Here is a 14,859-nt window from a genome sequence, read left to right as displayed (position 1 = left end):
CAACTGACAAACCAATATTTCAATGGAACCTGAAGTTCTACCCTAGCCTGTAAATACTCCCATGGAAAGAAAACCAAATGCACTTAGCCTAAATTGGCATTAACTCTCTTCCTAAGTCACATATGAATGTCTTCCACCAATACATATATAGTAATTTCTTTTAGTACTAATTTTTTTAAGGAGAACAAAAGGGGGAGTTCAAACATTAAAAATTACAGTAGTTAGCCTTTAAACGGAAACAATTTATTATATCATCTTAGATGGGCCACAAACATCTCATCTTTTGGTTTCAAAGGGTTAATGCTTATTAAAGGAAATAAAGGTTAAATTCTCATTCAACACACTATACAAATTACTTTGTATATTGCATAAAACTTCCAACACTGAAAATACAGTAAAAACTGGTTGAGATCTAAAATACAACTGTGCCTTCCTATCTAGTACAAATAAAACATGTTCAGAATGCTTAATGTCCATCTGAGTATAAAACATGACAAAAATGTAACAAAACTATCAGCCACATAAACTAAAGTTTAAGACAATAAGACAACAACTCATTCATTATTCTGTCCTTTAAAATCCAATTTCAAAAAATATTACACATTTCATCCCACTAGATCACATACTGATTAACAATAGTGCTACACTATGCTCTGAAATACGGCTTTAATGACTACTTTATCTACAGAGTACTCCTGGGAAAAGATGCTAAATACATACTAATAGTATAATTATAATAAAAAAGGAAAAAGCCCCACACTTGGGAAGAGAAGCAACCATATTCATGGAGACTGGAATAAAGATACCGAAGGGCTTTGGCCAAATTTAGTATAAATAGACTTTATTGAAGTCAGTGCCTCTGTACTGAGACAGAAGATGTGTCTACATAAGCACAAGTTGTAACATTTCACAACTTCTAAAAGGAATGTCAACAATTACAACGATCATGCATACCATGGTCGATAATCACATTTTAGAAGCATTTTCAACCATTTCTAAAGAAATGCTCATAACATTGTTATATATAGAACTACTTTCAATAAACTGCAAAACATTGATCGACTTTTCCAGTATGAGCTACAGTGTCAACACAAAAGGGAGGCATAAATGTTTAATTTATGAAATCAGAATGGAATATTTACTGTAAAGAAAAATTAAAAAGCTTTCAAATAAAAGGCCATTATTGAACCAACGTGAAGAGCACAACTTGAACTTTTGAGTTCACTCATCTTTTAAAGCTGTCCTCTGAATAACTTCAGTTCTAACCATTGAGTTCAGTACTGTGAATATTCCTTGGATTGAAGTTTGGCAATAATGCGGTCCAACTGTCTCTTTGCTTCACACTGTGGGAAATTGCTCATGTCATAATATTGAGGGGCAATTTTCACCAACCTGTCCAGAAGAAGGGAATAAAACCAAGTTAACATTTAATTCAAATATTAGAGCTGCTAATAGGATAGGCATTAATCAATATTATCCTGGTGAACAAAGGTGAGTCTATAATGATCATTATTAGAAATGCCAATTCTTTACACCTTTAGAAATGTGCTATATGGGAACTTTCTGTTGAATTTACCATAAGCTTTAAATATATTCTTTTAAAAAAATGTGAAGATAGAGCTGGGAATATGGCCTCGTGGTAAAATGCTCGCCTCGTATACATGAAGCCCTGGGTTCAATTCCTCAGCACCATATATATAGAAAAAGCCAGAAGTGGCACTGTGGCTCAAGAGGTAGAGTGCTAGATAGAGTGCTAGCCTTGAGCAAAAAGAAGCCAAGGACAGTGCTCACGCCAAGTCCATGCCCCAGGACTGGCAACAAAAACAAAACAAAAAAAATGTGAAGATAGTTAACACACAAGATGGTTGATTTCTTCACTTTAGCACACTATCTTGACCTGACTGACTCTTCAAGGTTATGTTATAGTAAGTCAAGTTCTATGTGAAATGATTGCAAAAGATTTCATCTCCTCTAATGAGTATGGCTCTAACTCTACATCCTAAAAATATATGCTCAAAATCTTTTAGAAAGTTTAGCTATACAAATTTTTCTCAACTAAACATTTCAGATAAATGGTAATTACACAATTCAACTATCCATCAGTGTAGAAAAGAGGCAGAATATACTAAGCAAGCAACACCACCTGACCTAAGTGCATAATCTAGTGCCATTTCCCATCGTGAGTTGCAAAATGGGTTCTGGCAAAACTAAAGACCCAATGCGGAGCACTACTTTGCCAGAGCAACACTCCCACTGTCTTCTAACTACAGGAGAGACTGTATTATGAGATAATCATACCATAAGGTAGATTCCTGGTGCCTCATATGTATATACTCATCCATAACTGAGGAGAAAACCAAGTTATCCAACTTGCAAAGAGGCCATGACTCATACTACAAAGCGAGATTCTATTCTGAGCAAACAACAAAAATCTAAAATTGCGCTTACCATTCTGGCTTGATATCTGTACATGTCCGGATGTAATTCTTCGTTGTTAGAACAAACTCATTATAAAGCACCCATTCAGGTTTATGGTCAAGAACAGTAGAGGGATGCAACTGAACCACCTGGTTATCTTTCACAGTTAAGTAATGTCCTGTTCGTTCTAAGTGTGCCACCTGAAATCACCAGAAAATTAACACAACGCTTCTATTGTGATGTGCTAGTTATACAGGTAAAACAAAGTGACTTCTATAATAAAAACAGATCAGCTTCATGTTTTACTTTTTATTCTATGGCTATTTCTATTTCTCACTACCTAATAAAATCAGAGATCAGCCCTGTATAATCTGTAGGTCAATTCTACTCACAGCCTGCATTTATAAGACCTGTGAGCAAAGAACAGCTTATACATTTTAAAATGCTTAGAGAAAAAAATAATCAATAGAAATATTCTTGTTAAGCATGGGACAAAAAGATCTATGACATTCAAACTTCAGCACTCCTATGTTCTACTGAAACAGAGAAGCATCCATTTGTTTCTGGATGCTACCAGGCCACACAGTTGAGCAACAGAGACAAAAATCTATGCCTGCAGGGCCTAATATTTATTATATGGTCTTTCCCGTGCCAAGTAGACTAGTTGAACAATGACCAGATTTGTATGTAAAGTAAAAGGAATTAAGAAGAAAACGGTAGCTCACAAATAAAGAGTATGAGAGCTGTGTCACATGTCCTCTTTTCCTACATATCTTTTTGGGTCTGTGTGTCGATAGCAGGGCTAGAACTCAGGGCATAGGCCTTTACACTCACGACTGGCAATCAACCAATTAAGCCAAAGATCCACTTTCAATAGTTGATGGTTAACTGGAGATAAGATTCTCATGCATTCTGCTGTCCTGGCTAGCTTTGAAACATGATCCCAAGACCTTGGCCGGCTGAATAGAAGAATTAGAAGCACGCTTTATGTGCTTGATGATCAAACACTTTAATGGGTAAGACTTAACTAAATATAGCATCACATAAGTCTTCCCTTCTCAATTTTACTACTTTATTAATAAACAAGTTCAGAGCCAGGTGCCAGTGGTGCACACCTGTAATCCTAGATCTAAGAATTATGGTACAAAGACAACCCAGGGAGGAAAGTCTCTGTGAGACTCTTATCTCCAATTAACCATCAATAAGCCAGAAGTAAAACTATGGCTCAAGTAGTAGGGTACTACTAGCCTTGAGAAAAAATAAATAAAGTTCAGGTGCAGTGTCCAGGTATCGAGTTCAAGCCCTAGGACTGGCACTAAAAAGAAAAAAAGAAAAAAGAAAAAAAGAAGAGTATTCTCGAGTGGAAGAAACTCAAATTCATATGGTATTAGGTACCACTAGGTGCTAGCTAGTACAAGAATGTTGTTTAGGACCCTAGAGAGAATGAGTAGAAGCATAATACTTGAATATGACTTTATCCAACAATTTTTTTTTCCAAATTAGAAGTTAGGAGTGCATAAAAAAACCAAGTAATTGGGTCTGGGAATATGGCCTAGTGGTAGCAGTGCTTGCCTCATATACATGAAGCCCTGGGTTTGATTCCTCAGCACCACATAAATAGATAAAAGCCAGAAGTGGAGCTGTGGCTCAAGTGGTAGAGTGGTAGCCTTGAGCAAAAAGAAGCCAGGGACAGTGCTCAGGCCCTGAGATCAAGCACCAGGACTGCCCCCCCCAACCAAACCAACCAGCAAAAAAGTAATGCATATTAATACAGATAACAATACAGTTAAGAGTAACTATCATTCACCTAAAAACTGGTATATAGGCCATAGGACTTAACCATTTGTTTAACATACACAGTCAAAGATGGAGAAAATGAACAAGCAAGCAAGAGACAGAGAAATAATTAAAAATCAACCCACTTAAGTAATGGACCATTTGCTTTCGATGTTACTGCCAGGAGATTGAGATTTTTTTTCCCAAACATTCATTTTATCTGCTTTTATGTACACAGTATTTGCCTTCCACTTTTTTTTTTTTGGCCAGTCCTGGGCCTTGGACTCAGGGCCTGAGCACTGTCCCTGGCTTCTTCCCGTTCAAGGCTAGCACTCTGCCACTTGAGCCACAGCGCCACTTCTGGCCGTTTTCTGTATATGTGGTGCTGGGGAATCGAACCTAGGGCCTCGTGTATCCGAGGCAGGCACTCTTGCCACTAGGCTATATCCCCAGCCCTGCCTTCCACTTTTATTTCAGCTCTGATAATGTCCAATACAACATACTTCAAGAAAATGAAACCTTTTCTCTCACTTTATCTCAAAAACACGTTTTTCCCCTTGTGTAGTGGCCCCAAGGATCTACTACCACCTATTTACTATTTCTACATAGAAATGTAAATAAAATCTAGCTAAGTATTTAAATTGGGAGTTGTTTAGGTAAAAAGTAAAGTGAACTACAAACTTCTAGATATACTTAAATAACTGTTTCCTGTTAATACACTGGGAACACTACAGGGAAATGATGACCCATTTATCTGAAGTAAAGTGTTACCTGGTGACAATGGGCCACACCTGTAATCCTAGGTACTCAGGAGGCTGAGATCTGAGAATTGTGATTCAAAGCCAGACAGAGAGGAAAGCCTGTAAGACGGTTATCTCTAATTAACCAGAAAAATAGTGGAAGAGGAGGTGTGACTCAAGTACTAGGAAACTAGCCCTGAGCAAAAAAGCTTAGATAGCACCAAGGCCCTAAGTTCAAGCTCCACACACACAAACACCACGGTTGAATTTATCCATCTAGCATTTGGCATAACAAATATTGTAATAATTTTTTAAAAGAAATTCTGAAATTATTTCCAACCCAAATGGATTATTAACCTTGCCATCTAGTATATTCTTACTGTTCATTACACATAAATTTCTGAGTTAAGCTAATTCCTAGCACTGACTACACTAGCACTAGCAATGACAACACTTACAATTTTTGTAGGTGCTCTTAAACTCACTTTTATGTGGACAAAGGCCTTTAACAGAAATCAAATTATACGCAAATATTTAATTATGCATTCCTGATATTGTTCACATACCTGCATAAAATAGCCAGTAACCAAAGCTTTTCTTATATTAATATAATAGTCCCTGCTTGTGAAGTCAGTACTTCGACGAGGCAAGTTAAATCTGTCCATAATTCGTGATAGCTGCTGGCGTACATTGTCTGCAGACATCAGGGACCTGTAGTTAATGAAGTTGTCATAACACCACTGAACCGACTCATGATCTAAAAAGTTGGAGGGGAGGAAAAGAGAAGGACAATGAATCATCCACACCGGACTATTTTCTAATTTAAAAGAAAAACTGTTAAGCTAAATAATCTAGAAGGGGAATTTGCCCACATCATTTTCTTTTAAAAAACGAACTGTTACTAAATTTCCTAAAAAGCTGTATTATAGGCTCAAAACCAGAAATAGTACTACTGGATGGCAAAACAATGATTTTTAAACCAACTCTCTTATTTATCCATTAACATCCACATGGGTGTTTACAACAGATGGCTTAAAGACAGAAAGAATCTGATAAAATGCCATGTCTTACATGCTCATTTTCAAAGAAAACATGGCCTTAGACTAAGATAATCAAATGCATTGTAAAGTTATAAACATGAATATCAAATGAGTGTTCTATGCCTGAGTTAGAGCACCTTAAGCCCAAAGAGGCTGAAGACTGATCACGACACATCTCAGCAATTATTTAACAGCAAGGTTTGAAATACAAACAATGGAAAGTTTACAAAGATGCCTGGAACTTCTACCCATGTGTAATAAACAGACCTATGGATAGGACTCCAAAATAACTTCATTACATATACTATCAAAAGGGTATTTTCCTACTGATGAATTAATATGAAACTAGGCCAACTGCTTATAATCAAACCGTAGTGTCAAAGTAATAAGTTAACAGTAAGACCTCTCTGTCTGAAAAACAGTAGTGTTAGAAAACAGCATCTTGTGTTCCCAACATAGTCTTTGATAAATAAAACAGTTTGTGAAAAGGGAAGGGGAAAATAAGTGTAAAATGTAGAACCACATTAATCTTTCTCCAGCTACTGTAACATACTAAATGTGGTATAGTTTTCCTCCTTGGTTCTAGGATTCTAACAATTAATGTTTTGTTATTGAATAAATAACTCATCTTAGAAGATATGTAGAGAAACAATATGTACAGGAATTTTTTTGGTGCCAGTACTAAGTTTTAGGACTTACTAAGGTTGTTAATGCAAAACTTGCTTTTCATAGACAAGTATCTATATAATAGCTCCTGAGTATAAATTATCCACTAAATATACTCCCACCCAGCTAAGGATTATGTTTTCTTTGCCAGTTTTAACAGAATTAACACCTACAAACAGCAGCTGATAATGCATTTTTGAGCTATCAGTAGAGTTAAACTATTCCCTTTTCTGCCCATAGTCCACTTGTGGCATGAACAAGAAATGTCATTTACTGCTCTCTTTTGTTAGCTTTAGTGAAAAATGTTATTTACTAGTAAAAAATTTTTTAAAAAGTTAAGAATAGTCAAGTGTCAGTGGCCTGTGCCTGTAATCCTAGTTATCCAGGCAGAAAGCTAACATATCAAGGATCATGGTATAAAGACAGCCTGGGCAGAAAAACTGGCTAGATTCCATCTCCAAAATAACTAGCAATTGAGTACATTCATTTCTTGCAAGGGAATAAAAACAAAAAAGACTCTCTTTCTTCTAACTATTCTAATATTTTAAAAGAAATCCTTGCTGAAACTTAAGAACAGCAAAAAGCTGAACTAGAGGTGTGGCTCAAATGGTAGTGCCAAACAAGCACACATCAAGCGAACTTCAAACCTCAGTGCCTTCCCCCAAGAGAGTAATTATTCTAACAATACAGAACTATTCACTGGAAATATAAAATGTACCAATAGAAGTATTAAACCATTTTTTGTGTTTTACTAGTAAATGTACACAAGTCTTTCACTTTTTTATCACCTGCATTTTTCAGGGTTTTCCCCCCCTTGATTATAAACCTGAACATTTCTTTTTTAAGACAGACAATTTCTATTTTGAATACTAGTCAGGAGTTTTTATAAAGTACCTCTGGATTTTTATAATGTAGAGTTGTCACAGATAATAAATGAAAGTGGGATGAAGAAACATCTTATGTGCTGGAAGTGACATTTAGACAAAAAAGTACTTGCAATCCAATTTAGACTTACTTTGTTTAAAAGCGTGGTAGACATTCAGCAGTGTCAGATGATCTCCATCTATGTGGGCAAATCTCATCTTGGCCTCATCTGCAGCTTTCTTGGCCTCCGTGGGGCGAACAAAACACTGTGGGACTAAACAAGGTTGGTATGGGCCCAACACAAACGCCCATATCGATGAGTCACGCATTCACAGATAGAGGAACAAGGCCTAGCTAGGTCAGTTCACAGAGCATAGGGCAGGGCAGGATGGCCTCCAACTGCATCTTGGACTGTTTACTACCTTGATTTGGTACATCAACACCTAACCACATCTGTAAGACAAGAGGGTTTCAAAGCTACAGAGTACCTGATTATTTTAACTAGATCTAAAAGTAGGCATATCAAAACAGCTATTCTGAAGGCCATCAAGTTACTAGAATGCTCAACTTATTTAAAAAACCAGTGCTGATAGCTCTACCGATAACCAGAATTATGGTGTCAACAGCCTGTTAATCATAATTTTTTCGAAAGACATTCATTTAACCCACAGAATGGCCGTGAAAGACAGGAAGTCATACTTGCCCATTGCAGATCTACAACAACTATACATTCTACTGCCACAATTCTATCAGATATTTTTCCCTAGTTCTGAGGCTATTACCAACTGGTGGGTATCACTATTAGCACCGGTGAGCAGAAGCATATGAGAACATAAAAAATATCAAATAATCTTGGGTTTGATGATAGCAGTAGTGGTGGAAGGTTAAACCGCCTTTAAGAATCAAGAAAATCCCAAAGGCTGAGATATTCAGCCTAGCACTGCAGCACTTTAATAAAAGGATCAGCAAATATAAAACCCCAAGACCCCCTCCCCAAAAAAAGGAAAGAAAAAAAAAGAGATTTGAATCCTCAAAAGCAAAACCCAGTACTTTTAAGTCGACAATTAGTCCAAAACAATCATTATTTCAAGGGTCATCAAAGTATTTAACTACAGTATTTTAGATCCTCAGTATTAATTTACATAAAGCTTTAGTTTACAAAGTGTGCACTACATTTTTTGAAATACAACTTTCCTTAATTCACTTTAGCAATTCCATAGTCATAAAAAGCAGTAGGAAAAGAAATACTTAACAAGCTCGGGTCTTTTCAACACATTTTTAAAGCTCTTAAAACTTTTATCAATGGAAAAATCAAATTATCATTTCATATAAGAGATAATGGGAGTAATCAACAAGACCAAATACAGTATGAATTACTCTTTCCCATACAGTTTCCCCTTTAAAGATGTCAAGATAGCCAAATAAAGACAATGGAACATAATCACAGTGAATATGAAGTCTTGCTTACTGTAACTGAAGCAAGGATCATAAAAGTACAGAAACTTCTCACAACTGTGGGTATGAATTATGTGAACTCACCCCAAGATTTAAGTGGGAGTGTGTAAGTAGTGCCCTACAGGCTTGATTTTTGTTTCAAAACTTCAGAAACTAACTGGCAAACAAAGCTATGTACAAGCTCAGAAAATTGGTTTTGTTCCATGACTTCTTCCTGACTTAATTTAACATTTTCCAACAAATGGACTATCTTAAAAAACACTGGACCTAAGTTCATATTGATATTTAAAAACCAGTTAAGCTTCTGTGTGCATCACTCCTATTACAAATAAGACTGAAATGTGCAGTTGGAAGATTTAGATCTCATCACAAGACAAATTTTAAAGAACTAAGATTCTAAACTCAAACTATAGTATTATAGTGGATATCTGATAAGAGAAAGTAGAACCCGAGCAGGAACAGATAATTAGACAATCTGTTACTTCTTGCCCCATTTTTCCCCTACAAACTCAAATCTTAGGTGAAGTACAACTGGGAGAATCTGACAAAACATGTAAGAAAGGCAGACAACAACCTACCACCACCTCCGCAGAGAAGACTACAGTTTAAGTAAAATGATTCGATACTGCCCTGCCCATCTGCTCTGAGTCTGATCAGTCATAACTCGGCAAGAAAACATTTCAGCTACTTAAGTAAAAGGCATACCATCTGAATATATCATATATCCAAATTGAACCATAATTTTATATTTAAAAAATGTTATTTTATCCTGTGAGTCCATCATTTCTAAATTACTTGTGGCATTAAGTCATAAAGAATCATCAACCACTCTGCAATTAGAAGTCAGCTCTTTTCCATTATGGAAACTAGAAACACACAATTTTTGCTTATCAGTAGAAACTTGACCGGTTTTAGCTTTTAAAAATCTTCATTTACTTGTTAACAAGACTTCTCGTCCATTTTGGCAAGTCTAATTTCTAAGTTACTATTCCTTTGTGTATTAAGCTTTATTGCTATTGAAAAATAGAACTCAGCTTACATTCTGATTTTCTTTAACAAACTATTTTTCTGTCATTTTTATTTGATTTTAATCCTAAATCTAAACTGCTATTTGAAACTAAATTTAAATTAATGTTCATTTGGTTGTCAATGAATACACACATATATGCATGTATAGAGGCTCATCTAAATGTATCACAGGCTCACTGCCTAGTGCCAAGTACTAGAACAAACTCTTCTTGCACTTTGAATAAACCTCGATAGTCAGAGACCTACCAAAGAATTCAGTTACAACTGCATTAAACTTATGCTTATTGCAATTTTATTTGCTCAAGAGAGCCAATTTTTCACTGTTTTGTGCACAAAGACTACTTTTGTAACTACTATTGTCGTTTATGAAACTATTTACAAGGTATTTAGGAAACAAAGTAAGTTCCTTAAAACCATCTGTAAAATCCACTATTATACTAAATATTATAAAACACAAACAAAAAAGAAGTCCACCCAAACTGTGAAGTGCTGGGTTTTTTTCAGTTCCTCTCCCTCTATTACCTGACAACATAGCAGTAATAGATAGGACCTCATTAGAACAGTTGTAGTCACAACTTGCAATAACCATTTTAGCGAGCTGTGGATCAAGAGGGAACTCTGCCATCATGGATCCCAATTCAGTCAGATCTCCGTCATCATTTAGAGCAGCCAGATAATTCAAAAGTTCTAGGGCTCTCATCAGAGTTTCAGGAGCTAGGGGAAAAAGCCACTCTATTAGACAAGTTACCTTAAGCAAACAAACAAAATGCAAACTCATTTTTCAGTGGACACAAGTCAAAACTCCCAATTGTCATTTAATGCAATTGTACAGCTATAGCAAACAATGAGTCACACAGAATAGCAAAATACTGTTTTCATCTTAAAAATGCTATGGAAATATTGTTTAGCAACATTTTATTAAACTGCAGTCCCATAAGAAAATAGGGAAAGGCTATTTCTCACATTTTTGTTACTAAATGAAAATTCAACCAATCCCAGAATAATTTCTAAAGGGGAGAAAGGGTTATTTGCTCATGTAATAATAATTCTTAATACTACCACCTAAGACCTATCTGAATGCACACTTGAAGAAAAAGATAAGGTGTATTTAATGCATGTACTTATATTTAATGCAAGGAATAATTTTGTTTTAAACATCTGACAAAATGTACTGTCACAAGGCATACCTGGTGGATCCATAAAATCAAAATGCACCAAATCATCAATACCAAGTTTCTTCAATTGTAACACAACAGATCCTAAATTAGAACGCAAAATCTCAGGATAGGTGTTATCCTAGCAGAAACAAAAAACAGGTTTGTCAGAGAATCTCCAAGTCGGTGTTCTCTACCTCCTAAGCTACTTGTTGTGACATTACTTCTACTTCGTCGCCTGAGAAGTCATTGTGTACTACACTAGACAAGGCAGACAGATACATTCTCCCACTGTCTTTGTAATATCTCAATGCCTCGTCACCTCAACTCAAAACTGTACAAGTATTTCATAAATTACACCATACATCCCCACATCCATGAACTAATTAGTTTATGGTTCTAGAAGACAGGATGAAGTAAATGAATTCGACTTTTTCTGCTTAATCTCAATTTACCAAACACATTAGGTATAGCAATATTTCCTACCTGCATTTCTGTTTTATAAGCTTTCTCTGTGTACAGCCGGAAGCATTTTCCAGGTCTGGTACGTCCAGCTCGACCAGCTCTTTGTTGAGCTGAGGCTTTACTAATAGCGGTCACCAGCAGAGATTCAACTCTGATTCGAGGATTGTATACCTATTGGAATGCAGGAGGGAAAAAAAAAAGATTATTTCTTCATCTAAATACAAACGTAGATCAACAGAAATACCCAAACCACAGTTAATGCTAAATAAACAAAGCATATTGATCACCATAAGTCAGCTATCACAATAGAATCCACTACCACATATAAGAAGAAATTTCTCCCAGGCATTCTCATATCACCATTCCCAAGACTTAACATGGAAAGCCTAGCACACACACAAGTTTACATAATCTTTTTACCCCTTCTAATTTAAAATTAGCTTCCTTTCTACTACTCCAGGTACTAAGTGATATCACCTAATATAAACCAATTTCAACACCTATGAGTGGACATCAAGAAAAATATTTTGAAATGAAGACTGCATGTTTTCAATCTAATGAGAGAGTTTGCTATCGATGACATAATACACCTACAAATGTAGTCAATTCACTCAAAGAATGTTTTGAGAAATAAAACATGCAAAAATTTTTTTGTTTGGTTTTGTTTTTTGGCCAGTCCTGGGGCTTAAACTCAGGACCTGAGCACTGTCCCTGGCTTCTTTTTGCTCAAGGCAAGCACTCTGCCACTTGAACCACAACACCACTTCGGGCTTTTTCTATATATGTGATGCTGAAGAATCGAACCCAGGGCTTCATGTATATGAGACAAGCACTTTACCGGTAGGCCATATTCCCAGCAAAACATGCAAAACATTGAGCAGCTACTTGAGTACTCGATGTCCATCACTATTGTAGAAAGCAACATAGCTTCTTCATTGTATGTGTGAAAGCACACAGTTGGATATATTGTTATTATTTTTACTCTCCCAATATCACTAAGTGAGCATAAAGGTCAAGATATCAAAGGATTTCTAAAGGGGGAAGGGAAAGGGAACATAGCCAAAACTTAGGAGTAAATATTAAACACTGTCTTCATTTCTGAAGGACAGTGAGAACAAAGGGCTAAAATGGTCAAATTCTAAAAATGAAATAGAAAAATTATAATAAACTAATATTAGCTGACACACTAACTTACAACCTATCTAACTAAAACACCAATATACATACCTTTTGTTTGGCAAATCCAGGATCAATCACAAACACCACACCATCTATTGTCAAAGATGTCTCTGCAATGTTAGTTGACACAACTACCTGTTCAGAAACAGTATAGAAAATCTTATTACACCTCAAGGAAAAAGAACATGACATTTAGACTGCCACTAATTTATACTACATAAGAACCTCCGAATCGGGCTGGGGATATAGCCTAGTGGCAAGAGTGCCTGCCTCGGATACACGAGGCCCTAGGTTCGATTCCCCAGCACCACATATACAGAAAATGGCCAGAAGCGGCGCTGTGGCTCAAGTGGCAGAGTGCTAGCCTTGAGCGGGAAGAAGCCAGGGACAGTGCTCAGGCCCTGAGTCCAAGGCCCAGGACTGGCCCAAAAAAAAAAAAGAACCTCCGAATCAATAAGGATTTATCTTCAGTGGCTGTTTTAGCAAACAAACTGAATTTTTAAAGCTATAAATTTCAATTTAGTTCACAACAGCAATTCCTTTCCCAGCAAATTACATTATAGATTATCACTAAACTACACATTATATCCTGACTATCCAAACATAAGATAGTCAAAAGAAACGTACTAATAAAGCAATACAAACACTTTATAGAATGTCCTAGGTTGAATACTTACTTTAAATATACAGACTTCACACGTGTATACCAGGTAATATTTACAAAGGAAAATTTCACCTTTTATGAACTCAACATTTAAAAAAAACAACAAATGACAAAATAGAGAAAAAAATACACAGTAACAAGATTCAGCAGAACATCAGAATCAACTGTGCATGTTTTGCAAAGTACAGTCTCAGGGACATGCCATGGGAATTGGGAATCACTTTATATATAATTTCTTTTAAAACAATAAGAAAAAGGTATTTCTTGATAGTGTTTTGCCCAGAACACCTGATTTTCAGGAACAGATTACTGACATTCCATTAGATATGTATGTATATGCAAGCAGTTGACCTGATAAATCGGGTAAGAGACTATTTTCATAGCTTTCACGGTATATAAGGGAAGATTCGGCATGGATACACAGTATGAACATCAAAATTGTGCTGTGAGACTGTAAAAGGATAAAGGCTTTGGTAAGGAAATTTGTTTGGGAAAGCACTTGAAGGTAAACAAAGATCTATTCACAAGGAAAGAACATACCATAGAAGAACCAGCCTGGATAGGACAAATGTACATGAATGGCTAGGTTTAAGAGCTAAAAGAACTTCATCTCCACTCTTACTTTTGAAAACAAGGCAAATTTTGTAATTCAAGCACCTTTAACTCACATCTTTTTGTTAAAATATCTACTTAGGACAATAGGAACAATATTTCATTTTCTGACTTTAAACCTGATGTACAGAAGATTTCTAAAAATATTAGCAGTAGCTTGAACTCTTACTAATTGGCATTTCAGAATCATATGGATATAAAAAGAAAACAGTGATTTAAGGGCATTTCTGAATTTTAAAGACATATAGATAGCACACTGAATATCAATAGTAAAATGAAGCCATATAAAGGTGACAGGAGAACTTAATAACAATCTGAATGTAATATTATTCTAGAAAGTCAGATTTATGATATACAAAGAACAATGATGTTATAACTGGCAGAGATAGAATTCAAAATTGAGTAGCTAATAGTAGCACAGGTTTGGTTTTGTTTGCCAGTCCTGGGGCTTGAACTCAGGGCCTGAGCACTGTCCCTGGCTTTTTTTTTTTTTTTTTTTTTTGCTCAAGGCTAGCACTCCACCTCTTGAGCCACAGAACCACTTATGGCCTTTTCTGTTTATATGGTGCTAAGGAACCAAACCTAGGGCTTCATGCATGCAAGCAAGCATTCTACTGCTAAGGGACATTCCCAGCCCCCAACAGTGAATTTTAAAATGGTAAACACTAGAATTATACGCTAATGGTATGACCTAAAATGACATGTTTTCTCCAAAGTCCAGCATACATCAAGGTAATACACACAAAAGTTTAACATATTGACACTGTTCAACATTCTGTAGAAGAGTTAAACACAAA

General features: G+C 35.9%; 1 protein-coding gene across 1 annotated transcript in view; it reads right to left on the bottom strand.

Annotated features, from left to right (window-relative positions):
- Nucleotides 1–224: 224 nt before the first annotated feature.
- The window catches only part of Dhx15 (DEAH-box helicase 15), a 42,534-nt gene continuing 27,899 nt past the window's right edge, over nt 225–14,859 (bottom strand). The window contains exons 7-14 of the mRNA XM_048364890.1: nt 12,835–12,921; nt 11,629–11,778; nt 11,176–11,284; nt 10,511–10,702; nt 7,656–7,778; nt 5,501–5,691; nt 2,449–2,618; nt 225–1,392 (exon numbers count right to left, since the gene is read on the bottom strand). Coding sequence (XP_048220847.1) covers nt 1,275–1,392; nt 2,449–2,618; nt 5,501–5,691; nt 7,656–7,778; nt 10,511–10,702; nt 11,176–11,284; nt 11,629–11,778; nt 12,835–12,921 — 1,140 coding nt within the window. The 3' untranslated portion in view covers nt 225–1,274. The remainder of the gene's footprint in view (nt 1,393–2,448; nt 2,619–5,500; nt 5,692–7,655; nt 7,779–10,510; nt 10,703–11,175; nt 11,285–11,628; nt 11,779–12,834; nt 12,922–14,859) is intronic.

The sequence above is a fragment of the Perognathus longimembris genome, chromosome 16, assembly GCF_023159225.1.
Source record: "Perognathus longimembris pacificus isolate PPM17 chromosome 16, ASM2315922v1, whole genome shotgun sequence".
Classification (NCBI taxonomy): Eukaryota; Metazoa; Chordata; class Mammalia; order Rodentia; family Heteromyidae; genus Perognathus; species Perognathus longimembris.
This window is presented reverse-complemented; position numbering and strand designations above follow the sequence as displayed.